This window comes from Psammomys obesus, unplaced genomic scaffold (genome assembly GCF_907164565.1).
Source record: "Psammomys obesus unplaced genomic scaffold, mPsaObe1.curated_primary_1811, whole genome shotgun sequence".
NCBI lineage: Eukaryota > Metazoa > Chordata > Mammalia > Rodentia > Muridae > Psammomys > Psammomys obesus.
In genome coordinates, this window is record NW_026585644.1 from 61,470,761 (window position 1) to 61,491,438 (window position 20,678).

At 42.0% G+C, this 20,678-nt stretch overlaps 3 protein-coding genes and 1 pseudogene across 4 annotated transcripts in view; 3 read left to right on the top strand and 1 right to left on the bottom strand.

The window, feature by feature from the left end:
* The window catches only part of Fbxo43 (F-box protein 43), a 21,042-nt gene extending 20,282 nt beyond the window's left edge, over nucleotides 1–760 (bottom strand). The window contains 1 exon segment of the mRNA XM_055622722.1: nucleotides 538–760. Coding sequence (XP_055478697.1) covers nucleotides 538–625 — 88 coding nt within the window. The 5' untranslated portion in view covers nucleotides 626–760.
* A 5,376-nt stretch (nucleotides 761–6,136) lies between these two features.
* On the top strand, nucleotides 6,137–6,291 carry LOC129691449 (U1 spliceosomal RNA; annotated as a pseudogene).
* Nucleotides 6,292–9,249: 2,958 nt separating this feature from the next.
* Polr2k (RNA polymerase II, I and III subunit K) lies at nucleotides 9,250–12,782 on the top strand. Of its 2 annotated transcripts, XM_055622522.1 has the most exons (5): nucleotides 9,250–9,336; nucleotides 9,621–9,707; nucleotides 9,969–10,038; nucleotides 10,344–10,436; nucleotides 11,944–12,782. In XM_055622522.1, exons 3-5 carry the CDS (start codon nucleotides 9,978–9,980, stop codon nucleotides 11,964–11,966), a joined length of 177 nt encoding a protein of 58 aa, XP_055478497.1. In that variant the 5' UTR covers nucleotides 9,250–9,336; nucleotides 9,621–9,707; nucleotides 9,969–9,977; the 3' UTR covers nucleotides 11,967–12,782. The 2 variants fall into 2 exon arrangements, with proteins under 2 accessions (XP_055478497.1, XP_055478488.1); XM_055622513.1 differs by lacking the exon at nucleotides 9,621–9,707.
* Nucleotides 12,783–16,212: 3,430 nt separating this feature from the next.
* Spag1 (sperm associated antigen 1) overlaps nucleotides 16,213–20,678 on the top strand; it is a 65,938-nt gene continuing 61,472 nt past the window's right edge. Inside the window, exons 1-2 of the mRNA XM_055622674.1 lie at nucleotides 16,213–16,352; nucleotides 18,082–18,241. Coding sequence (XP_055478649.1) covers nucleotides 16,213–16,352; nucleotides 18,082–18,241 — 300 coding nt within the window. The remainder of the gene's footprint in view (nucleotides 16,353–18,081; nucleotides 18,242–20,678) is intronic.

Genomic DNA, 20,678 nt, shown 5'->3' on the forward strand with positions numbered 1-20,678 from the left:
TTTTTTTTTTTTTTTTTTTTTTTTTTTTTTTTTTTTTTTTTTTTTTTGTTTTTTTTTTTTTTTTTTTTTTTTTTTTTTTTTTTTTTTTTGCATTTTGTAATTGTATTGTATTGCATGTGGCAGTGGCCTTCGAAAATTTAGCTCTTCTGCCACTTCACCACTAGGTGCCTCCCCAGCACAGAGAAATGAAGCCCAAACTGCTGGGAACTAAAAGTGCGAACCCAGGTATGTGCCCAGTCCCCTAAAAACCACAGGCTGTCTGCTACCATTGTTTTCATCTTTCCTGTACCCCAAAATGTCTGCTTCAAAACTTTGAAAACTATTCACGCAACCGTCTGGCTTATTTAATTGACCCAACAGTTGGCTGATAAATCAAACAAACCTTTTGATGGTCACTTAAAAAAAAAAAAAAAAAAAAAAAAAAGGTCCTGCTGAATTGCTCAGAACCCATATCTACAGAGACTTACAAACGCCCAAAAAATTAGAGAATTGCTTAGTTCACCAAATGCCTTCATTCATTAAGGTGGAATATCTTACCAGCAGTAAACCTTGAGTTCTTAAGACATGTCAAAGTAAGGTAGGCTTCCAAATAACAAGGTCTTTCATCTTTGCCTTTAAAGTTCATACCGAGGTTACCTGAACAATTAGCCGAGGCCCCAACAGTGCCCCGATGGCTACGGCTGGAAGGACACAGGCGTCATCCTGGGAAGGTCAAGTGACTCGGAGGCAGTCGCACTCCCCGGCCTTTCTCCTGGCAGTCTTGAAAGTACGGGACCTCCCCAACGGGAAACTTGAACGGCCGGGGAAGCCGCCTCGTTGTCTGCTGCGGGCGGGGCTAACGGTCGTCACCAGACCAGAGCGTGCGTGCAGGAGTGCGGGGCGGGGGCAGGCTGGTGTGGCCGCAGAGTCCGCCCCTGGCCCTGCCCTCCTTCTGTCGGAGCTGCCCGTCCTGCCTCCCCCAACCCCTACCTTAGGGCTTTGCCCCTCCCAGAATCACTCCGCGCGGCCCGCAGAGGGACGCACGTAATATTTGTGCTGGGCATCATCACTGGAAATGTTTCACCCGACGTTCAGTGTCAATGCAGCCTACCAACGTCTTTAGATGATAAAAGCGTAAATATTCACAGCATAAGACATGAGAGGTATAATTTACTTCCTTACTATTTGATTTGGCGGTAAGCGAGAGGATGTGGTCTCAGGCAGTTCTGGCTAGCCTTGAACTTGAATTTATTATGTGGCCAAAGCTGTCCTGGAACTCTGATCCTTCTGCTTTCATCTCCCAAGTGCTAGGATAACACTAAACCCAGCAAGATTCTTTTTTCTCTCTCACACACTTTGTGTGTGTGTGTGTGTGTGTGTGTGTGTGTGTGTGTGTATTTGAGATAGTGTCACATGTAATCCAGGCTGGACTTGAACTCATGATCCTCCTCACTCTACCTTCCAAGTGCTAGGATTATAGGCATGTGCCACCGCACCTGGCTAACGATTGTTAAATATATTATCTTTTATATTTTTGTATTGTTCCAACAGTGAACATATGTGTGTATGTGTATACATATGTCTGTATAGTGAATGGGAAAAAAATGCTGTGAGTCACATGCCCATAGTCTCTGCAGTCAGGAGGCAGAGGCAGCAGGATTCCCATAAAGTGGTCCAGACCTGTCTATATACCAAGTTTCAGGTCAGCCTGGGCTACATAGCCCCTCTCTCAAAAAAACAGTGTTTACTGTCTTCTTCAGACATTCTTTTTTAATTTTTAATTTTTATATTAATTACAGTTTATTCACTTTGTATCCCAGCTATAGCCTCCTCCCCTCATTCCCTCCCAACCCCACCCTCCATTCCTCTTCTCCTCCCATAACCCTCTCCAAGTCCACTAATAGGGCAGGTCCTCTTCTCCTTCCATCTGACCATTCATTTTTATTCCTTTTTATGGATCAGAAAAATCCAATAACCTTCCATGTCAAATACATTTAAAGTCTTGATTTTCATTCAGTGTTCCCTGAGTGCATAATGTAGGTCAGACACAGACCATGCTACCTGTCTGGCTGGTCTTCTTTGAGGACTTCTCTTCCTGGACCACTGCAACCAAACATCTCACCTAGGCACTTTTCAGTTTATCCTCCCCAGGTTCACATAGTTTTCATTCAGAACCCCAGCTGCCACTTTTAAGCCAGTAACAGCCACGACTATCCTCTTCTCTGAGGGTGTTACTCTGCCTGGATGCCCTGTAGGCACTAAAAAAATAGGTTTTTGTAGCCTGGTGGTGATGCATGCTAGTAATCCCAGCACTCAGGAAGGCAGAGGCAGACAGATCGCTGTGGGTTTGAAGCCAACCTGGCCTACAAAGTGAGTCCAGAACAGTCAAGGCTACATACACAGAGAAACCCTGACTTGAAAAAAAAAAAAAAAAAGAAAGAAGGAAAGAAAGAAAAGAAAACAAAAATGAAAAATAGGTTTAGTATATCCGAACTCAAACAAATATTAAGCTCAAACTATATGCTAGATATTCATGCAAAGACAAATAGGGCACAGTTAATGAGGCTTGTTATAAAACAGGTGAGAGTGCCCTGTCTCCCTAGGGCACTGGGCAGGTGTTAACCATTAAAACACAGTTAAAAATTTGCTGGCTAGCTGTTAAACTCATTTGCTACTTTCCTAAGGGACCTGTGTTTGGTTCCCAGCGCCCATATCACTCTGCTTAGAACTGCTCATAACTGCAGCTTCAGAGGATCTGATAACCTTTTTCTGCAGGTACCTGCACACACATGGCATATACTCACAAAGATACACACTTTTAAAAAAAATCACTATTTGTAAAATCACTGTTTGTGCTGGTAGTAAACTCTTACTGTTCCTTGTGTTTATTTTCCTATAAATAAAGATGCTGGGGTGTGGGCAATTTGACTCCCTAAATAGCAGTACTCAACCTTGCTATCCTGATTGTCTTGAGTAAAAAGACTGGCAGTCAGAGAGCACATTTATGCCAACAAGTAACTGTTCTGAACACTCCACTGATTCTTTGAGAAACCTACAACCACTTTAGCTAGTAGCTCCTGCTTCTGCAGGGGCAGCCTCATCCAGTACTATTTCTAGTTTGTTTGTTTGTTTGTTTGTTTGTTTTTCTGCACTTTTTGCTATCCTAAGCCTTAGTGAACTCTCAATGACCCTAAAACCACTTCCATTTAAGCCAGAGAAGTAGCACTTCCCGGGTCTAAAAGGGCAATTTCGTGTTTGCAGTACATATCCCTCTTCTGGCTATATGAGCAGGCTATTTGATTTACTTGCTTAGTTGCCTGGGAAACACTCTGCTTTGATGTCTCTCCTGCTCTTGAAATGGCCTAAGCCCAGTAAGAGTCTTCTTGCCTGCTCTAATTTTTATTTACTTTAAATTTTTTAGATTGTGTGTGCGTGCATGTGTGTGCATATGATGGTTATAGTAAAATACAACAGAGCCTGTTCTCTTTTGATTGTGTGGTCCCAGGGACTGAGCTCAGTTTGTCAGGCTTGGTGAGGAGCACTATTGCCTAACGAGCCATCCTATCCATCCCTTTCATGCACTGAGCAGTGTGCTGGTAGGAAAAAAAGTGACATAAAGTAAGAAGCAGCAGAGATGGCCAAGGCAGTGGAGCAGCAAGGCCAGGTGTCTGGCTGCTTGGCAGCTGGAGAAGGGTCAGCTGAAGAGTTCTGATCACAGCTGGGGCAGGACCAAGAGGGGTAGAGAGGTAGAGAGGTGATAGCAGAGGCTTGATGGATATTATAAAGCTGTACAAAGCCAGAGAAGAGAAACCACAGGCGTTGGTGCCTGAAGAGTTCCAGAGAGCTGTCAGGGTTTTAGGGCAAGGGTCTCAGACCCCTGGATCCTGAGAATTGTAACAATGGCCATCTGTCACAAGCTAAAAAGTCCAGACTTCCTGGTTGTAAGCCCAAACCATAATATTTGTAGAGCTGGTTGATATCCTGGAGCCCTTGGCTACATAAGAGCCATAGAGCAAGGTTGGCATTGTGGGGCACACCTGTAATCCCAGCACTTGCAGGGGCAGGGGCAGGTGGATCTCTGTGAGTTCAAGGTTATCCTGGTCTACAAAGTGAGTTCAGGACAGCCAAGGCTACACAGAGAAACCCTGTTTTGAAAAACCGAAAAAAAAAAAAAAAAAAGAGCCATAGAGCAAAGGATAAGTCTACTCAAGGCCTGCAGGAAAACTAATACTTAATGGTTCCACTTGATGCTCTTCCTGGCCTGCTCAAGTTTACAGAGATGGAAAAGCTGCAAAGGTCAGCTCTTGACAAGCTAGCTAGTCTTTGGCACCTACAGTTTTTATCTGGGTAGAGCAAGAAGACTCCACTATCTGACTGGTAGCACCAGTACAGGACAGTACCGTACAATAATGGAGTAACAGTGATGGCACAAAGAACCAGCTAACTGCACTAGACGAGAGAGAGGAAAGGTGGATTTTGATGGGTAAGTAGCAATTAAAAGGCTGACAACAGGGAATTCCAAACTAAATATGCAAGAACAGGTTGCTGATAGGCACATTAGAAAAGCTATCAATCACTTTTAAAGCCATTATTGTTTCCTGCTACTCCTTTCCTCTGGGCGCTGCCAGGTGTCTGAGTGACACTGATGGAATGTCTTAGGCGGAGTATGAAAGAATTGCTGAGGAAGTTAAGCTAATACCCAGCCAGCATAAGATGAGACACCACTCACCTACAGCCACATCAAGCAAGCGACAGGGCTAACAGTTAAATGGAGAGAAAACAGGGATGCCCAAACTCCAAAGTAAGGCCAAGTGGGGTCCCCTGGAATCAGCTGAAAGACATGAGCAACAACATCAACAATGTCAGAGCTAAAGGAAAGACATGGGCCATAAAAGACTGGATTTTATTGCCAGCTACACATAATGCCTTGTTTTCCTAAGACTGTAGAGATGTGGCTCTAATGGAAATGAGTACTGATCCTCCTTCAGTATATTTTATCTGAAATCAATCAAAAGCCCATTTATCACTTTAAAAATAATTTAACTAGGAGTTGTGGTGCACATCTTTAATCCCAGCATTTGGGAGGCGGAGGCAGATACAGGCAGATCACTTGTAAATTTGAGGCCAGTCATAGCTATATATTGAGAGTACATATAGTGGTGATGATTATGGCAATAATAGTGGTGATGAAGATAATGTTCAGGAAGTACCTGTACAACTTAAGGAGCCTGTTGGTATAATGTTTTTGTGGAATGTACAGTTTACCCTGTTCATTCAAATGCTGATTTCTCTACCCCACTATCTGGTTTCAATCCAGACATTGTTATGTTTATTCTAAGCATCCCCTGTCTCAAGTTTGTGTAAACATGCCACCATTTGTACTCTGTATTGTCAATAAAACAACTCGCCCAATGCTGAGCAATGGAGAGAAAAGGGTGGGACATCCTGGTCTGGAGGAGAGGAGAAAGAAGCAAATGGGAGGAGTAGGAGAGCAGAGAGTGGCAGGAAAGGATTTGGAACCAGGAGGGGAGATGAACTGGACCTAAGATATGACTAAAGGAAAGTATAATGTGGGAAATCTGAATGGGAGGAAACCATGCGGGCGTGGAGGTTTAGGATGGAGTAACTATTTTCCAGCATTGTGCTCTAGGTTAATTAAATAAATTCTAGTTTCTGTGTGGTGATTTGTGTATACAGCTGGTTTAGGAATAACCACTGTTTAACTAAAAGATAAATTGATACTAAACATTAATATTTAACAACAGGAACCAATGAACTACAGTGACACATACAGCACTCTTCCTACACACAATAAATTGTACTCTCTCTCTCTTCAAATAAGTCTTGTTATAGTCATTTCGTCCTACCTTGCTCAGCAATGACAATCTTCCCTCTGTAGCATTTTCCCCATGTATCTTCTTCTAAACTTCCATGTTATCTAGCATGGGATGGAGCTGGCTTGGTAGAGCATTTACTTGGCATGTATAAAGTCCTGGGATTAACCCCCAGCACTTAAGCCAGGCATGGTGGCAACACGGTTCTAATGTCAGCATCTGGGAGGTGGAGGCAGAAGGACCAGAAGCTCAAGGTCATCAGCTTCATAGATTTGAGGTCAGTTTAGGATGAATGAGCACCCCACCCAAACAAATATAATTATATACTTACCTGACAGAGGAGGTGCTACAATCATGAAGATTGTTTTCCCAGGGGGAGGCTTGTCCACTGCATTCCAGATGTGCTGACACTAGCAATTTCCCCATATGTGGGAAACTAAACTGTGTCATTCATGGTGGTGGTAGATTGCATTCCCATTGTCCTTTGAAATATAAAGAATGTAATCTACTTATTTTAACTTCTACCCCAATGTCAACAGAAAAGTGCATTTTGCTTGTGGCTAAAATATCCACATAACCACTATATTGTCATTTTTCAAATTTAAAAACACATTTTTCAGGAGATATTTTATTACAAGTGAAGAAAAAAGAGCATATCAGAACAAAGCACGGTAGCTCCTTTATTCCCCAGAAGGATGGGAAGCACATGGCGATTCTTGGCTTACATGGCCAGTTCTGAGGCAAGCACTTCTACCCACTGGTCCATTTTGCAGCCATTCATACTCTTTATCTATCTCAGTCCTTGGCTTCTTTGCTTCTTTTACTTGCATGAAACTCCTTTGATAAAATTCTAAAACTTACTGTTTCCCACAAGAGCTAATTTTCTTTGGGGGTCCATTTAACAAAACATAATGAATTTTTTTCCAGTGAACCTTGATATTCAAACTATGCAGAAATTGTTATCATCAAGCATAAAAGTATCCAGGGAAATAAAGGGGGGGGGGGGAAAGGCAACTTGTTTCATCATCACAACCATCTTATAAAGGGTTAAAAGCCTCAGGATGTCAAACTCCTTCACTAGGAGAGAGCAACATAGTGATTTCTGGCATGTGATGAATCTCAAGGAGTCAGCTTCTTGTTATCATAATGGGGTATGTCCCATGGTGATGCTACAATTACTGCTAATAGAAAAAGGGGGGTAGGTTGGGCACTAGCACCAATGTGAACTCTTATGGAAATACTGGATGTCTTTCCTGTGACCAGGCATTACACCACCATCCTAGAGCACACTTATGAGTAGACTCCTAGGGCACACTTATGATCTACATGTGATGATCTAGTCTAAACTTCATGTTTTGTGACAGGAAATTTGGTACTTGGACAGATTCAGAATCCAGTAAAAACTCATCTTTAATGGTACATATTTGTTATCTCAGCACTGGGAGGCAGGAAGATTTGTAAATTCCAGGCTAGCCTAGGCTACATAACAAGATGCTAAGAAAAAAAATTACAAGAGCTAGAGAAGCAGCTCAGCATTTAAGAGTGCTTGCTGTTTTGCAGAGGACTAAGTTTAGTTCCCAACACCTAGGTAGGGCAGTCTGTAATTCTAGTCTGGGACATCCAACTACTTTTTCTGGTCTCTACTGGCACACATACATATAACTCAAAATACCAAAATCTTAAAATCCAAGAAGTCTTGAAAGTAAGAAATCCTTTTTATGATAGCAATAGTTTTAATTAGTATTTATTGTATAGATGCCCAGGGTACACATTTGATTATCCCTTCCTTTTTGTTGAGGAGCTAGGGGTTACTTTGTAACATGGTTGAAGGTCAAAACATGTTCCTAGAAAGGAGAGAAGAACCTCCCCTATCAGTGGACTTGGGGAGTGGCATGCATGCAGAAAGGGGAGGGAGGGTGGGATCGGGAGGGGAGGAGGGAGGGGCTTATGGGGGGATACAAAATGAATAAAGTTTAATTAATAAAAAATTAAAAAAATGTTGCTAATCTGTATGTAGATGAAGCTGAAAAGTACTATTTTCCTGATTTCCTTTAAAAAAAAAAATATCACTGTAAGCCGGGCCATGGTGGTGCACACCTTTGATCTCAGCATTTGGGAGGCAGGGGCAGTCAGATCTCTGTGAATTCGAGGGCAGAATGGTCAATAGAGTTCCAGGACAACTAAGGCTACACAGAGAAACCCTGTCTCGAGAAACCAAAAAACTTACCACTTCGAGCCCTTGCATGCTAAGCAAGCATGAGTTGAGCCACCAATCCTAAATATATATATATATATATATATATAGATAGATAGATAGATAGATAGATAGATAGATAGATAGATATAAGATTCCTTTGCATAGATTTGGCTGTCCCGAACTCAACTTTGTAGACCAGGCTGGCCTTGAACTCAAAGAGATCCACCTGCCTCTGCCTCCTCAAGTGCTGGGATTATAGGCATGCGCCATCACGCCTGGCCTAAAAATATTTTTAATTGGCATCTAGGAAGACTGGAAATTTCTCAAGTTGGTCTGTGAATATTACAGCTTTTAACTAGAAATGAAAGGCAAAGCTCAAAGCTATCCACTTAATGGAGAATGGAAAGTAGTTTACTAAATTGCCAGGATGTACACTGGGAGAGAACCCATCTCTTTAATAGTTACGGAGTGTTTTACTTGAATAGCTTTACTTTCTCCATCCTATTTTCAATATAAACGACTGATATGAAAGAATTGAATGTAAATGTTCTGAACCCGAAAGATGTTTTACTGAATTAAAATTTTCATCTTTGAGTACACACACCTCTATTATCTACAGAACTGTGTGTGGACAAACACAGGAGAAAAGGTACTCCGACTGGTGGGAGTAAGTGATGGAGTTGCCCTTATGAAAGCCTTTCCTATAAAAAGGGAAGTTGGCAGGCGTTGCGCTTTGCGCCATTAATCTCAGCACCGAGGAAGCAAAGGTAGAGAACTGCGCGGGATTAAGGGCAGGCCCAGCCTGGGCTAGATAAACTATCAAGCCACAGACTTAACCTTTCCCTATCTTTCTACTCCCCAAAATAGAGTGGAAAAGAGGGATGAGACTAGGAGAGTACTGGAAATTGGAAAACAAAACAAAACCGCAACGTGGAAGTGTTACTCGTGAAAAGTACTGTAGGCCGCCCGTTCGCGTGTGCCCGGGCTAGTTTCTGGCAGCACCTGTCACTTGGGTTCCTGCCCTATCTGCCCTTACAGAAGAACAAACCTTCGAAGGTCGAGCTATGGAAATATTTTGCTTCTCTAGAGAGGCAAATAAAAACAGATATCCCTTGACAATTAGATAAGAGGGAAACACTTCAACCTGTCTTCAACATAACACGGCGCTTTTCCGTTTCCCCGCGACCGTTCTTCCGTCGTTCAAGGCAAGGGCGGTTACGTCACAAGTTGGCGCCGGAAGTTAGCGAGGCAGCGCCGGTAGTGCGTCTGCTTCTGAGGATCTGAGTTTTTTGCGTGTACCGAGAAGGGTGTCTTTGAGCTGCGGAGGTAAGGGATCGGCGGCGGATGATTTTGGAACAAAATTTGGGGCAAAACCGAGAGACACTTGTCTTTAAAAAAAAACCCTGGGCGGCCGGGAGAGGTGGCACATGCCTGCCATTTGAGCGCTGGGGTAGCAGGCGCAGAGGTCTGCCAACTAAACTGCAAAGTGAAGACTCCATCTCAAAGAACCAAATACCTAAATAAAGATCCCTGGTGGAGTTAGTGTTGAGAGAGGCTTCGATGGAGTTGCTTGTTCTTTGCTCAGATCAGATATCCTTTGCTTTTTGTAGCGGAGTTACTTTGGGCACACAAACCTGACCGTAGCTCTCGTTTCTTCGTGTGTAAAGAGCGTTCCTGTTAGGATCGGGAAGAGTGTAGTAAGCATTCGTAATGTATTTATTATTGTTGAGAATGTGTCTTATCCTTCAGACCGAGCCCACAGTTGGGGGGAAAAATATAGTTAATTTCCCCTTCTGTAAAACTGGAGATTGATCTTTGGGCCTCTGCATGCTGGGCAGGCATTCTACTGAGTTTTTCTCTTCAGCGTGGGAATCTAGAAGCTTGTATAGCTTTTGAGGAAAAATGGGGCCTGGTTTTGTGCGAAAGCCCTGTTATTCAATCTTTGATTCTGATTTCAGGCACTAACAATGGACACCCAGAAAGACATTCAACCCCCAAAGCAGCAGCCAATGATATATATTTGTGGAGGTAATATTAACATTTAAAGAAAGAACGTTTTACTTAAAAAAAAAAAAATACAAAACCTTTACTTACATGAGTATGGATCTTATAAAGTTATAAGTGGAGTACTTTAGTGACCATTACTTTAACAAATCCCGCTCCCTTATTAAGATTTCGCCTTTTTATCTGGAAACGCTATGCTGCCTACAACTCTTCTTTCTCCTTGGTTTATTTAGTAACAAACGTGCTTTTGGATGATTTGGTGTTTTGGCTTTCTCCTTTTGAAATTTGTGACTGTTCAGGCATTGAATAAATGTGCTTTTTTTTCCTAGAGTGTCACACCGAAAATGAAATAAAATCCAGGGATCCAATCAGATGCAGAGAATGTGGATACAGAATAATGTACAAGAAAAGGACTAAAAGATGTATCCTTTCGACTATACTTTCTAAATGTGAAGAGGAAATAGCTAATACTTGGGTTGGTAAGGACTCTGTTCTGATAAAAATGTTAATAACTTTTGGGTTATTTATCTATTCATTTATTTATTTATTGTTTTTTCAAGACAGGGTATCTCACTAACTCACAGAGTTCTGTCTGCCTGCCTCTGCCTCCAAAGTACTGGGATTAAAGGTGTGGGTTACCACTGGCTGCAGATTATTTATTTTTTAAACAAAGTGAACATGGACTTATTAAGGAAGAGTGAGAACTGAGAATAGAAGGCTCCAGAGGAGGTATACCCTGATTAATTATTTTAGTAGGATTTATTTTTCCCCAAACATGGGACAGAGGCAGGCAGATCTTTGTGAATTCAAGCTGTTCTGTACTTCCTGCTCCAGATCAGCTAGAGCTACTTAGTGAGACCTAGTCTCAGAAAAACAAATAGGAGCCATACAGTGGTACTACATGCCCTTGATCACAGTATTCAGGAGGCAGAGGCAGGCAGATTTCTGCGAGTTCTAGGGCAGCCTGGTCTAGAAATTGAATCCATGACAGCCAAGGTTACACAGAGAAACCCTGTCTTAAAAAGAAAACCAACCAAACAAAAACTCCCAAGAAACCAAATAGAGGCTACAGAGATGGATTAGCAGGTAGGAGCATTGGTTGCTCTTCAAAGAATCTAGGTTCTGTTTCTAGTACCAACATGATTGCCCAGCCATCTGTAATTCTAGTTACAGGGGTCTGATAGGCACACTCCAGACCTTCACCTGTACAAGGGACCCAAATGGTACACATCTATACATGGAAGCAAAAGCACTCATGCATATAATAAACCTAAATATATAAAAATATTTTTAAAAACTCAATAAATCCATTCATTTAGGTTTTCCAAGACAGTGTTTCTCTGTTTAGTCCTTGTTGTCCTGGAACTCAGTAGACCATGCTGGCCTCTGCCTCCCAAGTATAAGGATTAAAGGCCACTAAGGCCCAGCAGATTTTTTCACGTTTAAAGTACACGTGTTTAACATTTTCATGTGCCAGTAATCATGGGCGCTAAGTAATCTAAAAACTGCTTGATTTGGTTTATGCATTTTTTTCAGGAAATCTTTTTTTTAGACATAGTCATTCTTGATTGTTAGTTTATGGAAATCTAAAGTGTGGAAAAAGAATTAATAACCTAATAGAAAATAGTGAGGCCTACAAATTAGTCCAAATATTGAAAGTAAGTTGTTTCATAGTACCTTACACAAACTCTTCAAAGTTATCAATTGTCTCAATTTTTTATTATCTTTAAATTTATATTATCTTTTGTATTAAGAAAAGTGAATTAGTGAAAATGGAAGTAATGTACTTTATTTATTTTTAGATAGTCTCTGATGGTCATAGTGAAGTTCATTCTATTAATTAGCAAGCTTAGTGCAGAGGGGTGACTTGGAAGTCTTAGTCTTACACAATTTTAAGTACTGTTTAAAATCCTTAACTTAATTCAACAGTGGTGGTTTTTGATGCTCGATGAAATGGGAATTTAGGAGTGTCTTCATTTGCCCCATTGATGTTTTTCTTTATTGTATAGTTTTTGACTTAGCTTAATGAATCGACTGTATACTTATTTCATTTTAGAAATGCTATTGTATTTTAATACTTTGTATAAAGGAAATTTTGGTTCAACATACTATTTTTTTTTTTTGTTCTTGTGATCTCAATGACAAATAAAATTGTTTTCCCAAACCACTTTTTAAAAAAAAGACTTATTATTTATACAGTACTCTGCCTGTATGTGTGCCTACAGACCAGAAGCGGGCACCAGATCTCATTATAGATGGCTGTGAGTCACTATGTGGTTAGTGAGAATTGAACTCAGGACCTCTAGGAAGGGCAGTCAGTGCTCTTAACCTCTGAGCCATTTCTTCAGCCCCAAACTACTTTTATTTAATGTCTTGTTAAAAAGTCAAGTTTCTGGCCATCTAACCACCAAGCCAAGTTAAAAACCTGTGTGGTCCTCTGACCTCCACATGCAGAGCAAGACTGGAGCATGTGCATATGTGCATACCCACAGAGAAAATAACTAAAGCAGAACATAAAAAATTCTAAATGTAGGGGCTGGAGAGGTGGCTCAGAGATTAAGAGCACTGGCTGCTCTTCCAGAGGTGAGTTCAATTCCCAGCAACCACATGGTGGCTCACAGCCATCTATAGTGAGATCTTGTGCCCTCTTCTGGCGTGCAGGTGTACATGCAGACAGAACATTGTATAGACAATAAATCTTTAAAAAAAATTCTAAATGTAGTTTTCTATAACCTTTTTCTAAAGGTCTGAAGAAATAAATTCTTTGAAAACCACTGTACTTTGTCAACAACTCTTTTTTTTTTTTTTTTTTTTTAATGTGCTTTGGTGTTTTGCCTGCATGTGTATCCGTTTAAGGGTGTCAGATCCCCTGGAATTGGAGTTACAGACAGTTATGAGCTGCCATGTGGATACTGGGAATTGAACCCAGGTCCTCTGGCAGAGCAGGCAGTGCTCTTAACCACTGAGCCATCTCTCCAGCCTGTCAACAACTCTTAACTTTCAACCAGGGTACTTGCTGTCTGTTAAACTGTAAAAAGTCAAACCTAATAGACTAATCAGAAGTAAATAGATAGTTCAGCAGTTGAAAGCACTTGTACTTGGCAGAGGCCTCTGGTTCTGTTCTAGCACCCAACAAGCCTGTAACTCCAGTTCCAGGCCGTCTTCTGGGTCTGCATACACTCCATACAGACCCACACATAAAAGACAGCTAAGGGTATGAAAACAGGTGTTTCCTCACATACATAGGTACAAACACTCAGACCACAAAATTCTGGGAGCTGGGTGTGGAGGAGCCTGTCTGTAGTCCCAGTACTTGGGGGGTGGAGGCAGGAGGATTTAGAAGAGGTTCAAGGTCGTCTTTGGCTACATGGCTAGTTTGAGGCCAAGAGTGATACTTAGAGCAGAGTTCTACCACAGTGCACTACTCACGTTTCGTTTTACTTTGTGTCATGCTAAATTGGCTAGGCAGGTAGCCTGGTCTTGACCTTTCAATTTGCCAGCTGCAATCCTCCTCCCTCATTCTGCATACCTGTGAGTACAGGACTATACTATCACACACAGCTTCAAATACTTTTCACTGTTTTAAGAGCTCAGTAATTAGAATGGACTTTGGTACCCGTTGTGAGCTACCTATGTAACCCTTACTAAGCTTTTCTTTTCATTATCTTTGTTTTTTTTGGCTGCAATACTTTGTTTTCTTATGAGGACAGATAGTTTTTGCTTGTCCACAGTCTTCAGGTTGTTTTGATCTTTTTCAATTTGGCAAAAGAAAACATTAAATGTAAAAAGAAAGCCCACGACAGCCATTCCCCAGATTAAGAGGGTTTTGGTTTTTTCTCTGCTGGAAATCAGTGGTGTGACATTCAGGTGGTTGCTTGAGTCCACCTTGCTGCCTGGAGTGAGGTGTGAAGTCTTCACAGCCCCTGGAGCATGTCATGCTGTCTCCACATTTAGTGAGGTAGTCTAAGGATTATCCTGAAGCTTGCGTTTAGCGTTCTCCAGCACTCTGAAAGGAATAGCCTAAGCACCAGAATGGATATCAGCAATGGCCACAGCAGGCTTGTCTGTACTTAGGCACAAAAAGGAGACTTTATTGGATTCCTGTTGTGGGGTGGGCACATACCAGCTGCTTGTCCATCTATTTTAACGAGTCTGAAATATATTTAAATTGGAAGTAAATTTCTCCACGAAATGATCTATTGTGTTTTATTCACCTTAAGTGCTTATGTCTTAATCATATCTGTATTTCCAGAACTCAGTGTGGCGGCTTACTCCTCACCAAGCTCTCAGGAAATGTGGGCTGCATGAAAAAGGCAAAATTATCTTTTATTTATTCCCAAAGGACAGTAGGTACATAAACCTAGGGTGAAACGCAGAGGCTGACAATTAAATATTACAGTTACATAGGAACAGACACCTCTTAGCTAGAGTACAGCAGTCTAGACCAGCAGACTAGAAACAGCATTTTAAGCCAGCTGTGGTGGCACAGGTCTTTAATCCCAGCACTCAGGGAGACAGGGGCCGCCGTATCTTGTGAGCTCGAGGCCAGCCTGAACTATAAAGTGAGTTCCACGATAGCCTGGGCTACACGGAGAAACCCTGTCTCGAAAATAAAGATTAAAAATTAATAAACAGAGTTTTAACTCATTGTAAAACTGAAACTCAAAGAAGGGGAAGGGGCAAGCGCTCAATTCTGGTCAGGGTGAGGGCCGAAGTTGGCAGCGACCTGTGGGGCCAATCAGCAAGTGGATGGCCGGGGTAGCCAATCGCGAGCAGAAGGCTTAGTCTCCGCCCAGCTGCGCTAAGCACCTGCTCCTGACGTCGGGGCACCGCATCCCCAGCAAGGTGAGATCCAGGTGAGCACCCCCGGGGAGGGGGCGAAGCGGGGGCTGCACACCCACCCTGTCGGATAAACGTTCTTTTTGGTCAGGGAAGGCGATTGGAACTTTCCACCCGCTGTGGTTCGCACGGTGGTGGAAGTTGGGACGTAGTTGCCACACTCGAGTTTCCTGGGACGGCTAACTGCTTCAGCCGCGGGAACCACAGCTCAAGTCAAGGCAACGACTCCTGATGCCAACGCTTGCAGGCTGGTGCCTGGACACCGTTGCCACGGCTGAGGGGTACCGCTTCCCGTTTCTGACTGCAGAGGGCGCTCGCCGCCTCGGTAGGAGAAAGCCAGGTTTTCACGTTACTAGGGTTACCAGGAAACGCTGCAGTTTGCATAGCAGGTATTACTTACACGCTGATTAGAAAATACGGGAAGTGGATGTGGAGCAGGGTGGTGACGAATAAATAAAATCCAGACAAGACCAAGCTTTTAGAGATAAAGACTGAAAAGAAATACGGAAAAGTCTGTAGAGAACAAATAAAACCACCCTGTGGTAGTTGAAAACAGCTGGGAGGGGGGAAGGATGCGTCGGGTCTCATGGAGTTTAAGCGGGCTATGTTAGTTATGTAGCTGAGGATGATCTTGAACTCTTGCCCACCCCCCAACCACTGGCATTATGTCATGCCATGCCCAGCTAAGATGCAGTAATCTTAAGAAAATGTATCCTATGGGGGAGAGGGAGGAAGCAGGATAGCTCTCATAAAAGATTCTCAGAGATATTAGAATAGTGTTCAGAATGAAATTTACTCAGGTAAGAGATGGTTTTATCATATTTTGTTCACTATATTTTATTCCAACCCAAATCCCAATGATTGTGAGATATTTCCATTCAAGGTGATGTATTTTAATCCTACTAGTTCTCTCTCACAAAAGTCTCTCCAGCTCTTTTGAAAAACTCATAACATTCTTTTTGCACAACATAGGTAAAAGTCCTTCAGGACTTGTCCTATTAGCTCTTGGGCACTGAACCATCCCTCCAGCCCCACACTTACATGTTACATGCTGACCTACTGGGACACAGTATTTCCTTGCAGGAGCCTTTGTCGCTTGTAGTTTATGCACCAAAACCTGTTTGTCATTCTGTGCCAGTTGTGTCTAAAGTGAAGTGTGAGATAGCACAGGAGTCAAATAGGTTGACTCAGCTCATGTTGAGAGAAAGTTCAAAACAGAGAGCCTTCCTCTTTGGGGAAAAAAAAATCACACCACCCCTTTTTCTCTAAGAGCTTTCAGTGATCTCTGCTATCTGAATTAATCTAAATTATTATATATGTATTAGGTTCACATCTGTCTTCTTACAATGTGTTTCAGCCATGACAGCTAAGGATTGTCCATCATTGTGGAGCTTTGGAACAACAAAGACATTTAAAATTCCCATAGAACATTTGGATTTCAAATATATTGAAAAATGTTCAGATGTGAAACACCTGGAGAAAATTCTTTGTGTGCTGAGGTAAGCATTTAAAAATGATTTCATGCCTCAATCTGTCAGTTTTAATTGTGTCATTGCCTTTAGGGAGGCAAAGCAACAGTAGCCGTATTAGAGAATTTTCAGATGCTGAGGTTAGTACATACATTCCATACTGGTTTTCTGCTGTGGTTCTGGAGGGTTTTGGCCCACAGGAGACATAGCTGATTAAGATCCAAAAAGTTAACTCTTCTTGTTTCTGCTGTGTTGTCCAAGAAAAGGTAATGCAGCTGCCAAGGAATGAACATATTTCAATTCTCTGACAGCAAAGGGCTACTCACTGCTGCCTGATCACAGGGAGGCTTGTGGTGGGGAGCGCTGTGGGGCGCTGATGACTTTGTACATGTATCCCAGATGTGGCTTTTAAAAGTGCAGGTTTGAGGGCCTCATTTCCAGCTGTTCCTCTCCAGAAGGCCCGAGAAGGGAAATGTGTTTTTAACAATGCAGTGATTGTTATGTGGGATTACAAAAATCTATTTCAAGAGCCACTGCCCTGCGGACTGCCCACCTGGCACGATTGTTGGGTTTCCTGAGAGATCTGAGTTGAGGAGTCCAGCTGCAGAAGCACTTGTGGATCCTGAGCTAGCACGCTTGCCAGGGCACAGTCAGGATGCTTGGCTTTTCACTAGTCCTTGCCTTTATTTTCTCTGACCCTCTTCCCTTCAAAAATAAATAAATAAATAAATAAATAAATAAATAAGATATATATATATATGTCTGCATATACGTATGTACGCCACATGTATGCCAATGCCTTCATGTAGGCCAGATGACTTCATTTAGCTTTCTAGGGAAGGAATTCTGGTTTTTGAGTGGTTCACTTAAGGGGTGTTTTTGTCTAAGCTGTTTCTCTGCCATTTTCTTCTCATACATTAAAAAACAAAACAAAACAAAACAAAAAAACCCAAACAAAACAACAAAAACCCAAACATTTTAGAATGTTTGCCTAGTATTCATGAGACCTTGGTTTGATTCACATCAGTGGAATTTGTTGGCAAATGTTTGTAATCCCAGCACTAGAAATATGAGCCCGGAAATATTAGGAGTTCATGGCCATCCTAAACCACACAGGGAGTTAGAAATCAGCATGGTTTTTTACACAAGACCTTGTCTCAAAGTCAGATTTTTTTTTTTTAAAAAAACAAACTTTTTGAAAAGGAAGCCTACATTGTCTCTAATACTGAATTTCTAATATAAGTTTTGAAATTGCTCTGTGCATAAAATGAACATATATGTATTACTTAGGAGAGAAAATATTACTCAAATTGAAAATTTATTATTTTATGCATATGGGTGTTGTGCTGTGTTTATGTCTATGCACTGTGTGTACATAGTGGCCACAGAGGCCAGAAGATGGTGAAGTGTGTCAGATAACCTGGAACTGCCGGAGTTGTAAGCTGTCATGTGGGAACTCAGGTCCTTTGGAAGAGCAGCCAGTGCTCTTAACTGCCAAACCATCTCACCAGCCCCTATTTAGTCAACCTTTGATGTGTGTGATGCACATTGTTTTCTCTGGAATCTTCATCCCTGTGTGTGCCATAGACATTTTGATACGAATGGCCAGTGCTCCTGTTGAGCCAGCATCCCAGCTCCAGCCTTGCATAGCCCTTGAGATCAAAGACCCTGGGTGTCCTAGGGAACATGTTTTGCAAACCACGAGTGTAGAAGATCTCTAAATAAGGTGCTAACTCTAAAATCATGACTGCTTTTTAAGGTCTGGTGAAGAAGGCTATTACCCTGAACTCACAGAGTTCTGTGAGAAGCGCCTCATGGGCTTGGCTCCTGGAAGCCGAGCTCTGAGGAAAGACAAGCCCGCAGCAACAGCGTCCAGCTTTACGGCAGAAGAATGGGAAAGGATCGACAGTGACATAAAGGTAGCTCGAGCACCAGTTTTGGTCATGTGGTAAAACTGCTATGTGTATGCTTCAGTCACTTGAAATTCTGGCCTTCTTGTCAGTGACTGGCTCTTAGTGGTGACTGCTTTGAAAGTAGTGGTGGCTTCTTAATTCTATTCAGTATTGTGAATTTGTGTGTGTGAAATGCATTCTAAATTTCTTTATCATATTCAACCACAAACAAATCACCATCTACCTCTTTATATAACTATACTTGGGGCTGGGTGCTGCCTGTCATCCTGGCACTTGGGAGGCAAAGGCAAGGGGAGCAGAAAGAATTCAACCCTAGCTACATAGTGAGATAGAGGTCAGTCTTGACTACACAAGACTCTCACAAAAAACAAAACGAGAAAAGCTTGATGTTTGGTTATGTTTGTTTTGTAATTTCTTGATGATTTCCCCTAAATAAATTGTGAAAATTCAAGTTATTTGAGCAAATAATTTAAAATAGTTTTGTTTTAGGCTTTTTTGAGAGAGAGTTCCATGGCCAGGCTGAGGATGGCTCTGAGCTCTCACTCCTCTTGCTTCTATTTTCTTTTTTGTTTTGTTTTGTTTTTCTGACTTGCTTTTGTAGACCAGGCTGGCCTCAAACTCATAGAGATCTACCTGCCTCTGCCTCCCTGAGTGCTGGGATCACAGGAGAGTGCCACACACCCAGCTGCTTCTACTTCCTAAGAGCTGGATTACAGGCTTGTGTTGCCATACCCAGACTCTCCTTTGTCTCCCCAACCCCCACTCACTCCCCCCAGACAGGTTTCTCTGTAGTCTTAGCTGTCCTGGAACTTGTTCTATAGACCAGGCTAGCCTGGAACTCACAGAGATCTGCCTGCCTCTTCCTCTGCCTCTGCCCCTCTGCTCCTCTGTCCCTCTGCCCCTCTGCTCCTCTGTCCCTCTGCCCCTCTGCCCCTACCTCTGCCAGGATCAAAGGTATGTTTGATACCTTTGATCAAACCACTGACCAGTTCCTCATTTGTCTTTATGGTAATATTTTAGTAGTAAATCTTCAAAGCAGGTAGTGGAAATCTTTAGCTGTTTTCTTAGTCAGAGACACTATAGCTGTGATGAAACATCGTGACCAAAGCAACATGGAGGAAAGGGTTTATTCAGTTTATGCTTCCACATCACAGGTCATTATCAAGGGATATCAGGACAGGATCTCAAGCAGGGCAGGAACCTGAAGGCAGAAGCATCCATGGAGAGATGCTGCTTATTGGCTTGCTCCTCTTGGCTTGCTCAAGCTTTAAGAAAGCTTGCTTTCTTAAAGAACCCAGTACCACCAACCCAGGGATGGCCCCACCTACCATGGACTGGGCCCTCCCCCAAATCAATCACTAACTTAAAAAAAATGCTATACAGTCTTCTCTACAGGCCTATCTTATGATGGCATTTTCTAAATTGAGGTTCCCTCTTGTCAGAGGATTCTAGCTTGTGTCAAATTGATGCAAAAGTAGCCAGCACACCTGTTCTTTGTTATTTTGTTACACTTCATTTCAGTCTTTTGCTTCTCAATTTCTATACAGTGATGTGCTTCTGTCTGGAATGAGACTGTATTGAATTATTGGATCTTTTTATTATTGGTATTATATTACAGTCCAGGCTGGTCTATAATTGTCAGTTCTATTACCTATGTGTCTCAAGTGCAGGGATTAAAAGTTGCCACACTTGCTTTGTGAATCAGTTTCAGAAGAACTATTGTGAACTAACATTGTTTTGTTTTGTTTTCTTGAGACAGGCTGTCACTCTTTGTATCCCTGGCTGGCTTGGAACTCACTATATTGACCAGGCTGGCCTCAAACTCACAGAAGTCTACCTGGCTCCCAAGTGCTGGGACTAAAGGCATTCTCCTCCACTCCTGTCTATGAACTAAGTCCTTAACAATATTGAGACTTTCATTCATGAACATTGTATCTTTTTCCATTCATTAAACTGTGCATATTGGTCTGTTTCCTACCCTTACAGAGAAAATCAGCCACTCACCATTAAGTATAATGTTAGTTTTAGATTTTATGTAGATATCCTTTGTCAAATTAGGGAAGTCCCCTTCTGATCCTTGGCTGGTTTTTGTTGTCTATTTGTTTTTAAGATAGGGTTTCTCTGTGTAGCCTGGGCTATCCTGTGACTCTCTATGTTGATCAGGCTGGCCTTGAACTCGCTTTCCTCTGCCTCTCTGCCTGATCCTTATTTGATTGCAATTCTTTTTCTAGAGTAAGTTTTAAATTTTATAAAACAAAACTTTTTCTGCATTTATTGAGCTGATAATATACTTTTTTTGTAGTCTCTTAATATTTAATAAGCTATGTAGATGGCCTGCACACACAGTTGTGAGTGTATGGGAGTATTTGTGTGTGAGTGTTTGATTGTATGAGTAAGTGTGTGAGACAGTGTGGATATTTGTGTGACTTTGTTCATGTGTGTT